This window comes from Macaca mulatta, chromosome 3 (genome assembly GCF_049350105.2).
Source record: "Macaca mulatta isolate MMU2019108-1 chromosome 3, T2T-MMU8v2.0, whole genome shotgun sequence".
Lineage (NCBI taxonomy): Eukaryota > Metazoa > Chordata > Mammalia > Primates > Cercopithecidae > Macaca > Macaca mulatta.
In genome coordinates, this window is record NC_133408.1 from 111,573,383 (window position 1) to 111,586,780 (window position 13,398).

A 13,398-nucleotide genomic window follows, 5' to 3' on the forward strand; every position below is an offset into this window, starting at 1 on the left:
GAACAAAAAATCCAGTGTTAATTCCAAACACTAGGCAGATGCTTAATCAGGTTAGATAATCTGTAACAAAATTTAAAAACTACCATATAATGGGCTATACTGATAGTGGATAGTCAAATCTATTTGACAGATGACATATTTTGAAAATCATAGCAGCCTGGTAAAATGTCATTTGTGTGGAAATCACTATTAATTTCTGGACCATCCTAGAGTGTTAACAAAAATGGAGGATTCTAAATCTATACTTTGAAGCTGAGTTAATTTAAATGGTAGGAATAAGTGGATAAATTTATAGCAATAAGCATAGGGCAGACTTTTTAAGGAAAGCCTTTGCTACACAGCCCATGTAATTCCTCCCATTCATGTATATTGCAGTGATGTCTGCCCGTGTTCTCCCACCTCCTTGATCGGGCATTCCTGAGAAAGACGCTCCTGGAGCTCCTTCTGCAGTTCCTTCCTGGTGCCCAGGGACTGCTGGACTCGGAGGAAGTCAGAAAGCTCCTTAAGACCTGCGTCAGTGAAGTATTTAGCAAAATGATCCACACTCTGTCTGTTAACTGGAAAGAGTTCCTGAAAGAGAAAAAGGGAGACTGTTATACACAAAGCCATTCAAATTTCGGCAAGCATAAAGGACAAAATCTTCATTTCACTTAGAATATCTCATATTTCGAAGAAAAGAATAAGACTGTTTTACAAAACAACAAATCACTGGTCTATTTATTGAGCTATTGAGCTAAACATCTTCTGAAATTAGGCAGTTACACAAAGAAAAAGAAAAAAAGGTAAGCAATTGAGATAAACTTGGACCCTATTGTGCCAGTATTGAGAGGTGAGGCTTTTAAAGAGTTACTGGATTATAAGGGCTCTGCCCTCATGAATGGATTAATAGGTTATGTTGGGAGGGGACCTGGTGGCTTTAAAAAAGAGGAGGGGAGACCTGAGCTAGTACACTCAGCCCCCTCGCCATGTGATACTCTGAGCCTTCGTGGGACACTGCAGAGTCCCCACCAGCAAGAAGGCTCTCACCAGATGCAACCCCTTGACATGGGACTCCATAACTGTAAGAAATAAGTTCCTTTTCTGTATAAATAACCCAGTTTCAGGTGTTCTGTTGTAAGTAATAAAAAAGGTCTAAGACACCCACCATACCAATTCTAGTTTATTACATAATTCTGATGGAAATTTTCAAAAAGAGCAATATACCATAGCTGCTCTCATATTTTCACCTCATTTCCATTTTACCCTACACAGTTTGGCAGAATCTCAGTAACACTTAGTCACGATCTAATCCTGGGTGAGTTCAACACCCATCTATGAAATTAAGATGATTTTCAAAGCTCTCACATTTTTCAGACTGCTGCAGGGTCTAAAAAATATATCCAGGCTTTTGTATTGGTTAGATTTGCATACATATGGCCAATGGCTATGTGGTTCCAGGAAAAGCCTCAGTAGATCTGTAATGGGTTTGCCACCACCTATAGGAACACAGCTGGAGGGCTCCTATGTCAGGATTCAAATTTCAATGTTCTATCATCCTATTAATTTCCCCGGTTGAGTCATATGTTTCAAAATGTCAGAAGAGAGCTGGTGGGAGCAGCTATCAAACATGCATTCATAATAAAGCAAACATTTTATACCACACTGAAACTGCATCACTGATATTTCCTCTACCACTCCACATCTTCCAAATCTCCAGGGCAGGGAACTAATGTACTTATTATTGAGTTTCTTCTATGAATCAAAATGTACTGGCACTTTCCTCATAACAACTGGGTAAAACAGACATTTTTTGTAGATGATAAACTAAGTTTCAACAAGGTTAAGCAGCTTGACCCAATTTATGCTGCCAAAAATATTTAAGAACAGAGCTGTGTGCCCCAAAGTCAATACTTATTCCATTACTCTGTGCTAGCACTCAATATTCTATTTAGGAAGAGTGTGACTGCAAAGTTTGATTTAAAGTTATATTCATATCACTCATACATATCACTTATTGAACTACATTCCAAATTCTTATGAATAGTATAGAATACATTAAAAATTATTATTCAGATTAAGTTGAGGGGAAGCCAGTCTGAATCATACCATGTCATTTTTTGACTTGGAACATGGTTTGTATTTTTTAGAGAAACCCTACCGTGGTACAAATCTCTATCATCTCATCCCTAGATTAAGGTCTCCCTGCTTTTGCTCTTGCTCCTGAGTCTATTCCCAAAGTGACAGCAAGAGTGATCCTGTTGAGACTCAAAATCACATTACACACCATTCTGCAGAGAATTTCCAAAAGCTTTCTATCTCATTTGGAATACAAGCCAAAGCCCTAGATGATACGGGCCTTGCTACTTCTCTGAGCTTATCTAAACTTTCGCTCTTACCTGCTCTCCCCTTGCTGTCCCCAACGTGGGCCTTCCCATTCCCCATTCCCTTTGCCTGGAATGCTCTATGTGGAGATACTTAAACAGTTCGCTCCACACTTCCCTCAAGTCTTTACACAAATGTCATCTTATCACAGAGAGCTTTCCACCACTGAAAATCACAGCCCACATTTGGAAGCTCTCTAACTCTTTCCTACTTAATTTTGTTTTGAGATGGAGTCTTGCTCTGTCATCCAGGCTGGAGTGAAGTGGCGTGATCTTAGCTCACTGCAACCTCCACCTCCCGGGTTCAAGCAACTCTCCTGCCTCAGCCTCCCGAGGAACTGGGATTACAGGTGTGCACCATCACGCCCAACTAATTTTTTGTATTTTCAGTAGAGATAAGGTTTCACCATGTTGGTCAGGCTGGTCTTGAACTCCTGATTTCAAGTGATCCACCTGCCTCTGCCTCCTAAGGTGCTGGGATTACAGGTGTGAGCCACCACACTGGGCCCCTACTTAATTTTTACCTTTATTATAATACATGTTTTATGGGTTTTAGTTTATGGCCCACTCTCCTGAAATAGAATATAAGCTTCATGAAGGAAAGGGTCTGTTCGTTTGGTTCCTTTCAATCTCCCCAGCTCTTGGAAGTTTCGGCATATAATATAATCAATACATACTTATTGAATAAATAAAGGAAGAGAGCAATATCTTTAATTTCTTAATCACTACTTGCTTTGTCAGTAATAAGGGTTGTTTTTTCCCATTCCCTCTCCTCTCTGAGTTGCTATAAATTGTTCTTTCTTCTGTGTTATAATAGTGGGTGAGAGCTAAAGTCTGGTAATACACTAATTTTCCTAAAATGTAGTAGTTCAGAGTTAAAGAGAATTTTGTTGTATATGTTCATGAAACAAAATTTCCTCCTAAAGAGTGGGAACTGACTCACTAGTTCCTCATTCTCTTATTGATTCAACAAATATCAGGCAGGCATAGTGCATAGGTAACTACCCTGTTCTCACCCAGTTTATGTGTTTCTCGCAGAAACCACCACCTATGTTCCACATATACACACAAACACACACAAACCTAGTAAAAACAGCGAGATGGCATTTCCAAAAAGAAATTAGAATTTTCTAAATGAAGCCACCTAATTAAGCTAACCGGGCTATAGTTGTGAATATCTTTAAGAAAATTACTGCTTTAAGAAATAACCGGATAGACTGTATCTTTTTTCCCAATCATCCACCTCCTCTGCTTCAAAAGAGTATTAAGAGAACCCCCTCCTTGCTATGTCTATCTGCAGAGGTGGAGAAGCAGCCTATTAGTGGACTGGATTTTCCCAGTCTATTGCCAGGCATGGCAGCATCCATAGGTGAGTTTTTAAGATACTTGAGAGGTTCAGTTCAGTCTCTGTGTTCTGGTACTCTGCCGTGAAGACAGAATGGGCCAGATGGGAGCTGCTCCCTCAGCCTGCGCCCGAATGAAAAGGCATGTGGAACTAAGTCAGGCTTAGCCAAGATAGAGCTAACCTATAGACAACCCACAGCCTCATGGACAACAAATATGTTCCCTTTGTATGAACCTCCACCTTCCTCAGCAACCTATTCACTTATCTTCTGTGACTTTTGCTTCTGTTTACAGGGATTTGCCCTAAGTCCACTAGAAAGTAGGTTTCACAAGGGCAGGCAACTTTTCTGTCCTGTTCTCTACTGGCTCTGCAGCTTGTCGTACCATGCCCAGCTCAGGGTAGGCATTCAGTAAACATATGAGGAATGAAAATTATTATGAGCTAGAACCTAGACTTTTACCATAATGTAAAAACTGTAAACACACAAATCTATTTAAGGTAAACGTCAAGAAACAAAGTATTCTTAAGTGATTTAAATTGCAAGTATTTACATTTAAAATTACTTTCATGTGTTCTTGAGGAAGAGAGAGAGTCTTAGAATTATCTCATGGGATTGGACCCTTGCACACTGAAACACACTGGAAGAGAACAACAGAGAAAAGGCCAGGTGAAAAGAAGATGGCAGGGATGTGTCTTATTTTTACACTTTATCCTAGAACTGTAAAAGCAATTCCACCTGGAAAAATCTTGGCATTTCACAGCTGCTGCATCAAGAAGAAAGAAATTGTAGGGAGCACATAGAAAATAATAATAAAATGAGATATTGCGTGGCAAAAAAAAAAAAAAAAGACATTATAAAAACAAAACATTTTTCTGGATTTTCTTAGAAATACACAAAGATGGAGAAATAAAAATATAATCAAGCAACTGTGACACAATTAACTTGTTTACTTTCTGCAACAGCTTAAGTATTTCCAAGGCAATCTTGTTTAAACTTTTTTTTTTAAGCAAACTATTTAACACACATTTGAGATGAGCACAGTCTGACTGCTACTCAAAATAGAGATCACAAGTATTTGATTAAGTGAGATTGATGAAATTTTTATCATATTAAAACCTTAAAATGTCTAGAAGGTTATGACTATAGGCTGGGTGCGGTGGCTCACACCTGTAATCCCAGCACTTTGGGAGGCTGAGGTGGGCGGATCACTTGAGGTCAGGAGTTTGAGACTAACCTGCCCAACATGGTGAAACCCCATCTCTACTAAAAAAATCCCAAAATTTGCTGGGTGTGGTGGAGAGCGCCTGTAATCCCACCTACTCAGGAGACTGAGGCAGGAGAATCGTTTGAACCCAGGAGGCAGAGGTTGCAGTGAGTGAGACTGTGCCACTGCACTCCAGCCTGGGTGACAGAGCCAGACTCTGTCTCCAAAAAAAAAAAGTTATGGCTATAAAAGAAAGTCTTAATTCTGATTAAATATTAACACTATGTCAACAAACTTACAAATTTGGAAGTCTATATTCCTCACAATTCTTTAATTTTATTGTGCCATTTGGTGACAAAATAAAGATTAAAATGAAATCAGTTTCTATTAACAATTACACAGAAATAAAAGGAACAGTGCTCCAAGTCAACATAGATCCAGAGATATTACTCATATACTACATTGCAGGCATTGCTTAAGCTCCAAGAAAGGCATCATACATACAACCGTTTCACCAGAAAACACTTACAAGCAGCCTCTTGTCTAAGTTGGCTTTTCTCAAAGACGAGGTAACAGAGTTGGCATCTTTTTCTGCCATCCATGCTTTGAAAAGCTTGACAGCAAATGAGGCCGCAATGCCTGTTCAAAAACAAAAGAGAATTTCATTCCTTTTATGAGCAAAACCAATTGTGATGGTGTGCAAAGCACCCAGGTTTCCTGAAGTGGGTAAATAACTAAAATACTAAATTTGGTACAAAGGAAAAGTCAATAGACCTCTAGGCAAATTCTCCTCTTCTCGTTACTCAAAATAGAACATTTTCAGGAAAAGGAAAATAAATTAAAATATTTTTCAAATTTGGACTCTTTGAATCCAACCTGGTCTAACTGTAAGTTATTTTACCTTGGTCAAAAACATATTTAACACCCAGTATCTTCGGTGTTATTGCCTTTATTTCACCCTCTGGTTCATATGTATTTCATGTTTATAACAGTGATCTTGAGGCACAAGAAAATTAGGAGACACAAAACTGTAATGTCACCTTTATCAAGTAATTTGCTAATAAAGGATGCCAGTACAAGAACACTGATAGTGATAGATATAATAAGTACTGCTACGAATAGATGAACACACATCATTTACCTTAGTTTTACTTTTTATAAAAAGCATTTTATTTATTTATTTATTCCTATTTTTATTTTTTGGGGGATGGAGTCTCACTCTGTTGCCCAGGCTGGAGCGCAGTGGCACGAGCTCAGCTCACTGCAATCTTCACCTCCTGGGGTCAAGTGATTCTCCTGCCTCAGACTCCCAAGTAGCTGGGATTACAGGCATGCACCACCAAACTCAGCTAATTACTGTATTTTTAGTAGAGACAGGGTTTTGCCATGTTGGGCAGGCTAGTCCTGAACCCTTGACCTCAGGTGATCCACCTGTGCTGGCCTCCCAAATTGCTGGGATTACAGGAATGAGGCATTGCGCCCAGCCATAAAAAGCATTTTAAAATATTCTTGAGTTAAGCTATAAAAATATCAAGGCTGTTTCAAGTTAAACTTTTCTGGATTTAAAAAAAATCGTTATTAAGCTAGTTATGTTAAATCAGGAAACCATTCAATCACATGTCCACATTTACATTACCACTTATTTCCAAATAGAAATAATCAGATAATAAGAAGACAGTTCTATGAACACTTCAAATTTCTAAATTTATGTTGTGGTTATTTAATGAAGAGTTAAGATGTAGTTGAAACATTTAACTGAGTTTTCTAAACTGAAGGTTCTACTATTGTTATGAGCTAATGATAATGTGGCCTAAGCAGCCTCTATTCTCTTTACCTCTTTCCTAAAAGAGGTCCCATTTTATCCAGTCCAGGTGACTCCTCATTAGCCTAAGTTCTGGTACCACCTCTTTCTGATGATTAATTTAGTGACCTCGCTCAAGCTCATCTGCCCAAGGCACCCCCCTGGCAATTGCTACTGGACCTGTACTGGTCATGCAGTCTGTGTCAGCCAATCAGCTGAAGGGAAGATAAATTATCCTGTGTTCAGGAGAAGTGTTCTTTCACTGAACCGGAACCAGGAAGAATATGCCATAACTGTATCAGCAGACATTTATAACAAGAGGGGGCAGCATCCTTGGGATGAAGTTAATGCTATGAATGATAACAGGAGAAAAATACTTAAGTTCTGAACGATATTGCTGTTCAGCCTGAAGTCTGTCCTAATTTTCCATTTATTGTTACATAAGAAATACAAGTCCTTATATACCAATTTGACCCAGGTCTTCCAGTAACTGGAAAGTCAAAGCATTTAATTCGTCTATCATTCATATAGACACCAACTAAACCTGATTTTCTTCCCTTGAATAAGCAGATAAACTAATTTAAAAAAAAATGGCCATGACAACAAAACATGCATTACATCTTAACTGAAAGTTCATGTTAAACAACTTGTTAAAATGAATTTTTAGCATTATCATTAGCTCATACAACCAATATAAAATTTAATATAAATTAATACTAGGCTGTAATCTGTATTGTAAGTAAAGAAAAACTATGCTTGAAACTAGGAGCCTAAAATTGAGATTTAACTTTCTTTATAGTTACTCCTCTACTGAGTAGGATAATCCCATCTCCCTTGGTCATATATTGGATGAGTTGGTGAAAATGATTAATTTCTTAACTATTTTCGTTATTTCTTTTCTTTTTTTTTTTTTTTTTAATCTTAGATAGTCTTTCTCTGTTGCCCAGGCTGTAGTAAGATGATGTGATCATAGCTCACCGTAGCCTCAAACTCCTGGGCTCAAGTAATCCTCTTGCCTTAGTCTCCTGAGCAGCTGGGATTGCATGGTGTGCCAACACACCTGGCTAGTTTTTACTTTTTTTTTTGTAGAGAAGAAGAGTCTTGCTATGTTTCCCAAACTGGTCTCAAACTCCTGGCCTCAAGCAATTTTCTTACCTCAGCTTCCCAAAGTGTTAGGATTTCAGGCATGAGTTACCATACCCAGCCATTTTCTCAATGCTTTTCCAATTAGGAAGCAAGAGTTTAAACCTCTAGTTTGTAAAAGATGGCAGAGTTTAAGGAAAAGCCATATAACAGAGGCACTATACTACTTCCATAGCAAAGTTATTTTTCTCCTCACCACCCCTCAAACATTTTACTATAATAATTTCCAGACATATAGAAAAGCTGAACAAACTGAACAATGACCACTCACATGCCCACCATCTAGTTTCTATAACTAATATTTTTCCGTATTTGCTTTATCACATATCTATCCATCTAATAATGTAATTTTTGGATACATTACAAAGGAAGTTACAGACATCATTTAGGTTTTTAAAATAACTAGAAAGGCAATTATTTTCTGTTATGTTGGCTAGGATAATTTAAAATAATGAATGGTTAACATTTATATACTATGTTGATTTTCTGTGTGCAAAATGGCTAATAGCAAAAATAAGATGTGTGTTGTACTGTGAATTTTCTTCAGGGAAATACTTTAAAATGTCATAATACTAATAACATCCAACAATTACAGAGTCTGAATTGTCATAAATCTGAGTGATTTTAAGCTAAAAACTAGAGTCTTTGAATAAGACCAATTGACTCTCAATTTACTATTCTTTTCTTAGCTACAAGAAAACTATAACCCCTTTCACTACAGGCATGAATGAGGCTAGGACTTCATATACGTAGGAGGAAAACTTTTTAAGTTCTCAGAAGAAACAGATGTTCGCACAAAAGCTCTTTTAATTTGTTTTTAAGGAAAAATAACTGTTTTGTGTTGCATTGTAATTTGACTATCATTATCCTCCTACAAGTAAACAGCCCACTTTTGTTTTATTCTATAACCAAATCATGGTATGCATGCCTATCCAACTCTTAATGCCTTAAAATTAAAACAAGACTCCTTCTATTGCAGCAGACTTAAAACTGTTTTCTAAAACTGAGACAATGAATATCTTAAAAAGTGCAATCAAAATGAGTATCTGAGCATCAGTTTCTCTAGACCTTGAGAGGGGAACAGTTTTTGTTCTTACAATAGGGGTGAGAGTTAAAGGCTGCCATTTTGTATTGAAGGGCAAAAAGGTCACCAAATCGATTTCAGGGTATTTGACCTAGGCATCAAGTCTTCCATGAGATTTTAATTGGCTATTAGTCTTTCTTAATATGTCTTTGTACAGGTGTGCATATTTTTTTCCTTCAAATGTCCTACAATTAACATGTCCACTCCTTTTATTATTTGAAAGGCAATATACACACATACACAGATATTCTCTTATGTGAAGAATGAGTAGTAGAGGATACCAAAAGGAGCAACTGGCATTTTTATAACTATCTGTGGCTTTATTTTTCCTTTGTTGTCTGACAGGCGAGAAAACAGGAGCCTCATTACCTTCTTTGACTAAGCTGTCGGTGAAGAGACTGGTGAGGATGGTGGCGGGCAGGGTGCCGTTGCCCAGCAGAATCCCTGACAGCATCGCCAACTTTGTCTGCTCTGTTTCGGAAAAGGCTTTAAGGAAGAGGAGAAGCTGTGGGTCAAAAAAAAAAAAAAAAAAGAAAAAGAAAAGAAAAAAAAAAGGAACCATGTCTATGAAGCAAAGGACTGAAGTGGGAAGATAAACAGTGTGAACATCCATGGCCAGAAGGTCATATGCAAAGCATAGTAATTCATTTCATGATAAATTGGATGCCGTGGAAAGTGACTTGAGCAGGCAGGTTCCTTTCTTCTCAGTTCATTTACTCACAGCTGTAGATAACATTCACGGAAAGGAAAAGAGATATTTGGATGATATGTAAACAGATGGATTTATGTTTGACTATGTGCATGCAAAAGGGTTAAGTATACACGATGGACATGTTTCTGAAATGTATTGTTTTTCAAGTTTTTCCACTTCTTTGGGTGACTACCTCTTCCCCTGCTACATATGCCCGTTTTCTCTGAATAGAATTTTTACGGCAAAAACAGAAACAAATAAAAAGCCCCACAAAAACAAAAAACCAGGAAAGAGTCGAAGTTAAGCTTTTGACATTTAATATATACTTTTCTGAGCTCACAGAATACAACAGTCTTCAAAACAAGACTGTTCAGGGAGAAAGGGGTTTTCTAGGTTCTTGATGTTTTTTGGGTACACTTTTAGATTCTCTTGCCCCCGAGGCAGGGAACTGAAAAAGTAGCAACCCTAGAAAAATATGAATGTAAGCTCAAAGCAAACAAAACAAAAAACCCACTTCCTATATTATATTTTCCTATAGTAGTTAGCCCTGTGGGATGTCCTTCTCTCTTCTAACTCTCCTCTGCTTTGTGCTTTGACTACATTCTACTGTTACTTTCTCCATTTCACCAGTTATTAGGCTTGCCATGGAAATTCCTCAGGGGCCACTATCACTACAGGAGCCTTGCTGATTTTCCATTATTTTGTGCCAATGCAAAATTCACTGGCATTGATAGAGACTTAAGTGTCTCCATCCTGATGACGTGATTATTCCACTAGCTGCATAGGGGGTAAGAAAATATTAACTTACTATTCCCCAATAATTTAAGGATTATTACATTATAGACTATTTACATTATGTGAAAGTGGCAGAACTGGAACCAAACCAGTCCATTCGCCTCTCAATGTATACCTATTAAATTCTCAACAAATTAAAAAGAAGTTAACATCTAAGTAAGTGCCAGGGAGTGAGGGAATGAGGGTTTCAAAGGCTTAAGCTCCAAGGAGCATCAAGAATGGGGAAGAATGAAAGAACTAACATAAGTATAGACAGTTCATGTCAATTTGTCCTTTTTCTCCATTATAAAAATAACATTTAAATGAGAATAATAAAAAATAGCCTCTAAAATAAAATTTTAACACCACTTCTTCAAGTTCACGCATATAACCAGATTCATTTAAAATACACTTAATCACATAGAAATGGCACAAAAATTAGGTCATCATAAAAATAATAACCACATTGCTCAATTATATTAATCAACATTAAAACATAATTACATGTATACACACATATTGTTTTTCACTGCATTACATGCTAATGATAGCTAAAACTTGTGGAGTGGGCCAGACAACTCTTCTGATCACTTTATGTGTGTTAATAAGTACAACAGGCTCCATCTCCAATTACAGAAAAGAATACTAAGGTACAAAGATATTAAGTAATTTGCCTGCCCCAGGTCAAACTGCTACCAAATGGTTGCTTTGCACCTCGCATTTCCATTTAATTTGTCATGGGCATTTTCCCTTATTAATACATGTAGTTATGCCTACATGTATAAAAGACTGCATAGTATTCCACTGTATAGATTGTAAATTAATTAACCAGTCTTCATCTCCTACCAATGAACATTTAGGCTATTTTTCAATACTGTGGTGACATCTTTATACATATAGCTTTATATATCCATGCTAATGGATTCTTATAAATCCATGAAGGCCGGGGCATGGGTTATATAAGAAACATTTCTTTTAATGACTATTGTCAACTTGCTCTTCAATATTATACACGGAACTACTTTAAACTGGGTGGGGTGGGGGGCAGTTAGTGTGGGGAGGAGTGGGGAGAGTAAGTAAGTAGGGAAGAAGTAAGTATATGTTATGGTTACTTTTTTCACTTGGTGTTTTACTTTTAGATAGATATCTAAAACTGGAAGCAATGACAAAGTAACGAACAAATCTGAAACAGGTAAAGGTAGTGGGTGCTATATATAAATACAGGAGTTACAAACTGGAAGAGGGAACGTGCAATTACTCTAAAGAGGACATCTTTAAGGAGATGCTACTGTTGATTTGACTAGAGACCAATTACTACACTGAGCTCCTTATATGTTATTTCATATATTCCCACAGCAACCATAAGGTATATCCTCTTACTACAGCTATTTCACTGATGAGAAAGACTACTGAGATTTACACCCATACACTCTATCTCCAAAGAGGTGCTTCCATTCCCTTTGCTAAACTGCATAGAATTAAAGAATTTTGCTGAACATTAGCTGCTGTGCTATGTTCTTTCATAGGCTTTAACTACTTAAACCACTTTATCTTGATTCTAGTTTTCATTTTAACCTCTGCACGGTCAGAGATTATACCCCATAAAACTATTCTTACTGAACAAAGCACACTGTCTTACATTAAATATTAACGGAAAAAGTCCAGAATAATCACATATTTCTTCCTATAGCTATTAGCTAATGATCTTTCATACTCATTTATTTACCAAACATTTATTAAAAACTCACTAAATGTTACCACGTGTATGGCACTTTTGGAATATCATTGTACATGTAAAATTTTATTTTATTTTATTATTATTTTTTCTGAGATGGAGTCTTGCTCTGTCGCCCAGGCTGGAGTGCAGTGGAGCAATCTTGGCTCACTGAAGCCTCTGCCGCCTGGGTTCAAGCGATTCTCCTGCCTCAGCCTCCCGATTAGCTGGGATTATAGGCCACCACGCCTGGGTAATTTTTGTGTTTTTAGTAGAGACGGGATTTCAGCATCTTGATCAGGCTGGTCTTGAACTCCTGACCTTGTGATCCACCCATCTCGGCCTCCTAAAATGCTAGGATTACAGATGTGAGCCACCGCACCCGGCCACTTATAAAATTTTTATCCACCTCCATTTCATTACTATAAAACAGATAGGCATTATATTTGAATTTTTACCTTTTTCATTTCATCTTCAAATGCCTTCTCCAAATACTTATATCTCCTGATGAGTTTATTGAAGACCTAAACATAAAACAGAACCATTAAATATTAGGTCAACCAAAAAGACACAGAAGGAGGGTATAGAAACTCACCGTAATGACACCATAGATCTACAATAAAAAAAGTGTATAGTTAAACAGGCTCACACTGTAATATAAAAACTATAAGCATTTCAAAGATGCTACCATGACCTAGGGGAACAAATACGATCAAAATGTACATGTAAGATAAAACAAATTCATTCATTATAAAGATATAACCACTTAGATAATGATGTGATGGGGAGGAGAGCGGAGTGCAGGACAGATTCTACTCTAGGTAAACAACAAACATGTTTCTAGCAGATGAGCAAAAAATGTTATAATTTACTGGCAATAAAGGATGACTGGCCCCTATGGTTGTGTTAGAACTGTGAAGCAGAGTTGGCAACTGTATTAGGATCTAGACAGTCTTAAGTGGAATGATGTTTTTAAATGGGGATTTTGTAAATATTGGTTATTTTAATAACTGTGGAAATGATTTCTTAATCTAGTTCCTTTTTCTCCTATACACAAGCTATACTCCTACTTACAACTCTTGGGTATTCGTTTCCTAATGTAATCAAGATGGAGTCCAAGAGTAAAAATAATAATTGCCCTTTATGGGGAAAGAATGACCCAGGCAGGGAATTAACACACGATAAGCAAAAGAAATAAATTACATTAAAATCCCATAAATTTTATTTCCAATTTACACTAATACTCACATATTCTTTAACATGTATACAAGAAAAACGAAT

The 13,398-nt window shown here is 37.1% G+C and overlaps 1 protein-coding gene across 5 annotated transcripts in view; it reads right to left on the bottom strand.

Annotated features, from left to right (window-relative positions):
- The window catches only part of BZW2 (basic leucine zipper and W2 domains 2), a 59,990-nt gene that overhangs the window by 11,197 nt on the left and 35,395 nt on the right, over nt 1–13,398 (bottom strand). For all 5 annotated transcript variants that reach the window (NM_001194859.2, XM_001104484.5, XM_015133909.3 and 2 more), the window contains 4 exon segments: nt 400–570; nt 5,440–5,549; nt 9,308–9,443; nt 12,576–12,641. In NM_001194859.2, coding sequence (NP_001181788.1) covers nt 400–570; nt 5,440–5,549; nt 9,308–9,443; nt 12,576–12,641 — 483 coding nt within the window.